Genomic DNA, 7,294 nt, shown 5'->3' on the forward strand with positions numbered 1-7,294 from the left:
AAAGTTTAGTTGTTGTTCTACATGGTGCATCTCTTTAGTCTTACTTTAAAATTATATATATATATATATATATATATATACATTCTATTTCTGTATAAAATTTCTCAACATTTTGATTTTTTTAATCAGGTACTGTGGATTTTTTAAATGAAATTTAATTTTTTTACAATGTGAAAATGATAATGATTTCTTTTGCATTGTTTTTTGAGTAAGTTAAGTTTTGTTTTAATATTTTTAGCAGCTGCTATAGCTTTGTTTAGGAAAACTTGAAAATGTAGATACATTATTTTTTTTTTTCTTTTTAGGTGATGTGGCCTTCTCTAATGGAGTATTTAATGCCAGAAGAGATGACTGGAGCTGTTGGCACTGTGTGTAGAAGTCTTGCACAACTTGCAGCTAAGAAGCGTGAAGAACAAGGAACTGATTTGGAAATAAAGTTTGACAAAGACAGTAAGATTAGAGAGCTTTAAGATCATAACTTCAACTATACAATGTTTTGTATTTGGAACATTACTGAAAGCTTTAGACTCTCATTTGTACAAAATCTTAGTGCAATAATATTTACAATGTTGGTGCATTTTTCAAAATAATATGAAAGAAGTTGTAATGTGGTTTTCGACTTGATGCATTTTCCCAATTATTGCTGTTGGGATTATTTAAGTTTTGTCAAAATGAAGACCATTGTTAGCAGTAAAAGTATTTACAAGCAACATATACAAGTTTTTCCCATCAGTTGTGTTTACATTGTTTCCACAATTCTGTGAAAAGTATGGAAGTACATAATTTTGCTCTATGTTGTAAAATAAGAAGAAAAAAAATCATGGTCCCTACAAATAAGAAATGGTGTTTGAAATTTTTATTGGCACTTCACCATGCTGTAATTGAATTTTTTTTAGTTTTGGTTGAATTGCAAAGTATATGCATAGAAAATTGGTTCTTTTGTACTTCTTTATTTTTTTCAAGTTGTTATCAGATTCAATATTTTCATTATATCTTTGGTTTGAGTAGATTAGTCAATGTCTGGGTTCAATATAATCCATATAATATTATTTCTATTCTCCTAATAGCAATACTTGCTTTGGTTTCTGACTGTATGTTATTATGATTTATATATAAATGCTTTTATAGATTTTTAAAAGAGCAACTAAAAATTTGAAAAGTGCCTGTTTTAAACTTTCTTGGATGGAGATTTGGCAAAGGTTTTATAGCTGATAATTGACAGTTATTTTCAATTCATAACTATTAAGTATACCACCCACCACCAGGCTAGGTCTTGCAAGCCTTTGTCTTGTTAATATAGTGACTTATTAGTGATATTGGCAAGTGATCAGTCAATGTCAGGAAAGTACAAATCTTTCACTGGTAGTTAACCTTTCCTACTAATCATTCTGACCATAATTTGAATTTAGTTTTTGATATGAAAAAAAAAACTGCAATTATTTATTTGTTTTCCATTAAAAATTGAATTCTAAAATACACCAGCTAAATTTTTTCTGTAAGGTTTCTTATCTACTAATGTGTGTTTTATTGATTTTATGAACACTGTAAGAGGAGAATTGACTCATTTTCTGTTTGTTATTTGTGATTATATTGGTTAACATGTTTGCTTTGTAGTAACTTTAATGCACAGTTTATGATGGTCTAACATACGGATGAACCAAAAATATTTTTGAAGACGTGGGATTGTTGAAGTAAAATAATTACTTAAAAGTTCAAATAATGAGTTGAACTATATTCTGTGGTCTTTTTCTGTTTATTAATTTACCAAACAGAGTGACAATAAAGAACTGCCAGTTATGCATGAAATGTTTAGTTTAGATATGGATTAGCTTAAAAAGGCCCTGGAAAACTGCTTAGTGGTCCTGGTAAAGTCTTGGAAATTTGTCAGCCCAAAAATGTGGAAACCATGTGTTTAATTGTAACTTGTTTATACATTTGATGAAATAGTGTTAGTGCATTATGCCTATAATTATTTTTAACATGCATATCATCAGACTTTATATGAAAACTGTATTTATCCTTCAGGCAACCTCCCAAGACCCCCTGTGTTGTTAGCAAGGCTGACTGTATTGCTTGGACGACCTTTTGTTGATCGAAGTCGGGGATGTCAGATTCTTAGTTTTCTAAAGCAAATTGCACCTGTTATGGAAAAAAGTCTAATGGCTTTGTGGGACTCAAAAATACCCTCTCTGATTAAACATTTGGAAGGTACAGTATTAGAATATTTTTCTACTATATGCATGTCATGAGATTCAATTTTTAACAATTTCTTAAGTGGTTCAGTTAACCCTTTCTCCATGGGCATCTCCATGTCCCAAGGTATTTAGTGAGTAACATTCAAAATTTAATTAAGCTACTTTCTTTTAATAATATACCAATAAGTATAGCATAAAAACATAGCTAATAATCCATATGTTAATAGTTTATAACTTTTTACTTTTTTCAGGCAATATTTTAAAAAAATCCTGAATTTCTCCTAGTGTGAGAATTGACATTTTCTCTCTAGGCAATCCCCTCTTCTCTAATTTATTTACTACCCCTCCTAGAAGTATGAAATTTAACGTAAATAACTCATTAGGATGTTGTCATCACTCAGGCAAAGCATAATTTTCATAGCTTTCAATTTTGTTTAGTTTCAGAGCCATCTTAAGATAAACAAATGTAGTTTCATGTTACCATTTGAAATTATTCTAGAAAGAGAAAAACGAGTAATTTCAATTTATTTTTTTGGTGGTTACGAGGTTGGTAAAATTGTCCAACTTTCTATAGAGTTAGAGTAGAGAAAATAAAAAATATATAAAGTTTTACTGAAAAAAAACCTTTGAAACTTATTTAAGAGGTTTTAGAGATTACACAAATCAAATCTGAGATTTTTGAGATGAAGAAAAGTATTTTTTATCTTAACATGAAAATTACTTTTCACACATGATATTTCTTTTAACTCTTAAACCAAGTGATTCATATTTTAGGCTAAAATAGCCACAATAAGCATCAACAGTTTATAATTTTTATCTATAGTTTCTTGGAGAGTTTGTTTCCTTTAAACTTGAAAGCTTCTGCTTCAAAAATACACACTCCTACCTCTCTCCTAGTGAAACACAGAGAACAAGAAGAATGAGAAAAATATAACCACTATATTATCATTAGAAAGGAATCAATCTAAGATTTAATGCATTATTTAAACTAAAAAATACAAGAAGTAACCTTGTAGGTTTGCATTAATGCTTTGGATTATTAGTAGTTCTTCTTACAGAAAAAAATAATTTCACGAACTAGAGGTGTATGTGTTTATATGTAGATTAGTAAAAACTATTTAATTGATCACATCCTTGAGTTAAGGCCTGAAGATAGTTATGCATATTTAGAAAATGTATGTTCTGACTCTTTCATTATAGTATTATAAATTTAAAAAATAAAAGCTTTCAGTGCAAAATTTTTATCTGTAGGTACCCAATAACAAAAACAAAAAGACTTTCTAATATTGCATTACTTATTTCAAACTTGAAACCAGTAAACTTAGGGAAGTTTGAAGGAGAATAACTTTTTTTCATGGTGGTACAACATTACAAACTCAATTATCATTGGTATCAAACTTTTTTGAAGTTAAAACAAGGTTTATAATAGTGCATCCTCTTCATGTGCCTGTGGCAATGTCTTAGAGGGATACCTTATTAAATAGGTAAATTATTCTGTATTAGTTTCAGAAGAAAGTGAATGTTTCAATCAAGAAGAATGGGAGGATAAAATTGTGGACTTCGTTACGGAGACAGTTCAGGAGGTAGACAGAGAAGAATGGACAGTGTCCTTTGGTAAAGCTTTGGCATCTCAGTTGTCTCTATATGACAAGAGCCCTGATGACAAAGTGAGAATGCCCACACATTATGTAAAAATTTATATTGAAAAAGATGTACAAGTTTTAGTGGTTCAAAGAAAACTTTTCTTTCCATTTTTGTTTATCTAGCTTTTGTAGGCTACAACTCTGCATGCTTTGTTAACTGTGTTGTTGTTACTAACTCCTGAAGATGTTAACATTTTTTTTCTTAACTACAAAGATGTTAACAACATTCTACTTTCTTAACTACAAAGATGTTAACAACATTCTACTTCATTAACTACAGTGTTATTCCTCACTTCTGAAGATATTAACAACATTGTTGTCAGTCATCTGATGGTAAACATTTGTGCCAAAATGCCAACTAAATCCTATTAAATTTATGACCCTTGAATTATGCCTGCATTTAATTGGTTTGTAATAACCAAACACTTATAAGATTATAAACTAGATGGCATATCTGAGTCATAAAAATGCAATTGATATATCTGAATCATAAAAAAAATATTTGTACCCACTACATTGCTGACTGCAGGCAACAAAGCATGTGGAGTAGTAGCATATGCAGGCTTGCTATTTTCTTGTGAAGGGATACACATGCTGACCTTTTTTGTTTTCTAACTAAACATTATTACATAAGTTTGGCAATTAATTTTTTGATGTGCCATTTTGGTAGCACTTTTAAACATGTGAAAAACGTAGTTGTTAGGACATTCTAAATTACTATAATTTTGCCATAGATATATATATATATTATAGGGTAACCATAGAGTTCTTTTGTCAGTTTTCAATGTCATACCTCAGAAATGATACAATATATGAAGGTGAAAACAGGGGAACATGACTACCCATGATTGGGAAGAAAGATAAACTGATTAGGAGCATAATTTATACAATTAATCGAATTGAAATATGAAGTAAGCTGAAATAACTTGGTTACTTATCCTCACCTGGCAGATTACTATCATCTTTTACTGGGCTAGTATTCAGGTACTACCCATGCTGAAGGATACAATCAAAATTTTAATTCTTTTCATTTTAACACATTGAGTTAATGTATTTTAACATTATTTTTTATCTGGATGCTGTAGTTCAGAATGAGGGAGGAGATATTGAACATGTACTTCAAAAATATACCATCTGGTGGCAAAATTGAATAATATCTTCTTGGCATCTATTTTTTCCCATATGTTAATAGTCATGTTCCTTAATTTTCATCTTTTGTAGTGTTTCCCAGCTAAAACACTGCAAAGTGGCCAAAGGACTTAGTAGTATGACAAAGGTAATTAGTTATCAGATCAAGAGAGTCTTCGGTATAAGGTATTTTAGTTTCCAAGTGTTGTTCTTGCTATAATAAACTGAATAATGGTTTTGTTTTTTCAGTATGTGCTTTTGAAGGTGTTGGGAGTTGTACTTAAAAAAGTTGGAAATAAACAGTTCACAAGCCAGACATTGGACATTTTGTTTGAAAACATCCAGAACACAAATCCTTTGGAACGAGAAGTAAGTACATAAAGGTAGTGTAAAGTATGTATTTATAGTCCATTTTTCTTTTGTATATAGAATCATAAGGTAGTGTAAAGTATGTATTTATAGTCCATTTTTCTCTTGTATATAGAATCATAAGGTAGTGTAAAGTATGTATTTATAGTCCATTTTTCTCTTGTATATAGAATCATAAGGTAGTGTAAAGTATGTATTTATAGTCCATTTTTCTCTTGTATATAGAATCATAAGGTAGTGTAAAGTATGTATTTATAGTCCATTTTTCTCTTGTATATAGAATCATAAGGTAGTGTAAAGTATGTATTTATAGTCCATTTTCTTTTGTATATAGAATCATAAGGTAGTGTAAAGTATGTATTTATAGTCCATTTTTCTCTTGTATATAGAATCATAAGGTAGTGTAAAGTATGTATTTATAGTCCATTTTTCTCTTGTATATAGAATCATAAGGTAGTGTAAAGTATGTATTTGTAGTCCATTTTCCTTTTATATATAGAATAATAAGCATTAGTTTTGAAGTTGTTTACTATCTGTGGAACTTTTCTGTAGAGATTTTATTTTATTTTCATGTGTTTAGGGTTGTGCTTTAGCTGTAGGATATTGTGCTGCAACCCACCTTGATGCAGTTCTTGTGAAACTTGAACAGGTGGCCAAAGATGATCAGAAGAAGAATGCTGGTATTCTGGGATTTATAAAGGTAAGCTTTACTTGGGAATTAAAATTTGTATTTTTTTTTAAGCTGTTACATATGTCATACTATGTAAGTTTATATAAGTATATATTTATAGATTTTAAATTCCAAATGGTTTTTTCAAAAATATACTTGGTCTGCCAATCAGTTTTTTGTTATCTGTAACAATGCTACTGAAGTTGTCATCTGTTCAATACAGAGAGTTAAGTACCTGTAAGGAATATTCTACAACTTAGGAGATGCTATGATGTAACAATACTCACTTAGTGAGAAAAGTACTGAATATTACTGAAGCCCACTACAACAATCAACTGCATACACAGTATGGAGTTAATGAAATTTGTCACAACTAATGCTTTTAAAACAATCAACCTTGAACATTCCTGTCATGAAAACTAAACATTCATTATATATTAAGTCACAAAATAAACTAAATAATAATGTTTACACTAAACAGTCTTGTATATCCAACAGTACCTTATATTAAAATAATTTTGAATATGCAAATCAGCAAGTTGTGAATACCACAGCCAATATAAAGTTGTGGTAGGAAGACATGTATCAGAACTAAATTTTGATATTGTTTGGCTTTTCATAGGTAATGTGATGCCATTGAAAACTGACTACTTTTAGGAAGGGTATATAACAGCCCTCTCCAATACAAAATATTCATACACTCAGATAATAAAGCTGTGTTCAGATCAGGGATTTAGAATTTCTAAGACAGGATATTCCTTGTACTTCTTGGTATTAGAAAACAATAGAATGTGGATCAGCTGTGATAATTAAAGTGCAGCTTCTTGTAAGAGATGAGAATCCATGAACAAAAAAGTCTGGCAAAAGCCATCCAAGTGCCCCAGGCAACAGTACACAACATAATCAAGAAGGATCTTCATCTGGAAAAGCAACATTAGTCACATGTACACAAAATTGCTTCCACAACATATCCATTCAACTCTTGAACAATTAAAGCAGCTGAAGAATGAAAGAAGTATTCTTACTGTTTTATTTTATTACATGTCGTTAAAGTGTTTGACACTGTGTAGGTATTTCTGTGTGCTTGCTCAGTCTTAGAAATTGGCAATAGGAAATTGTGCTTTTGCTCCACCAGATAGATTATAGAAAGCAGGAAAGGAAATTATGTGGCAGGGCTATTGTCCAGATGCATAGTCATTAGACAGAATACAAGCAGATGTGGTTACATTGACTGTTAAGGATGTGGTGAGGCTCTAAAATTTTCTTAATATAATGTAATCAACAGCTGT

At 30.3% G+C, this 7,294-nt stretch overlaps 1 protein-coding gene across 4 annotated transcripts in view; it reads left to right on the forward strand.

The window, feature by feature from the left end:
• The window catches only part of LOC106462586 (maestro heat-like repeat-containing protein family member 1), an 82,285-nt gene that overhangs the window by 32,712 nt on the left and 42,279 nt on the right, over window positions 1-7,294 (forward strand). For all 4 annotated transcript variants that reach the window (XM_013922526.2, XM_013922528.2, XM_013922527.2 and 1 more), the window contains exons 16-20: window positions 306-450; window positions 2,026-2,208; window positions 3,699-3,862; window positions 5,216-5,335; window positions 5,916-6,035. In XM_013922526.2, coding sequence (XP_013777980.1) covers window positions 306-450; window positions 2,026-2,208; window positions 3,699-3,862; window positions 5,216-5,335; window positions 5,916-6,035 — 732 coding nt within the window. The remainder of the gene's footprint in view (window positions 1-305; window positions 451-2,025; window positions 2,209-3,698; window positions 3,863-5,215; window positions 5,336-5,915; window positions 6,036-7,294) is intronic.

The sequence above is a fragment of the Limulus polyphemus genome, unplaced genomic scaffold (genome assembly GCF_000517525.1).
Source record: "Limulus polyphemus unplaced genomic scaffold, Limulus_polyphemus-2.1.2 Scaffold1202, whole genome shotgun sequence".
In the NCBI taxonomy this organism is placed as follows: Eukaryota; Metazoa; Arthropoda; class Merostomata; order Xiphosura; family Limulidae; genus Limulus; species Limulus polyphemus.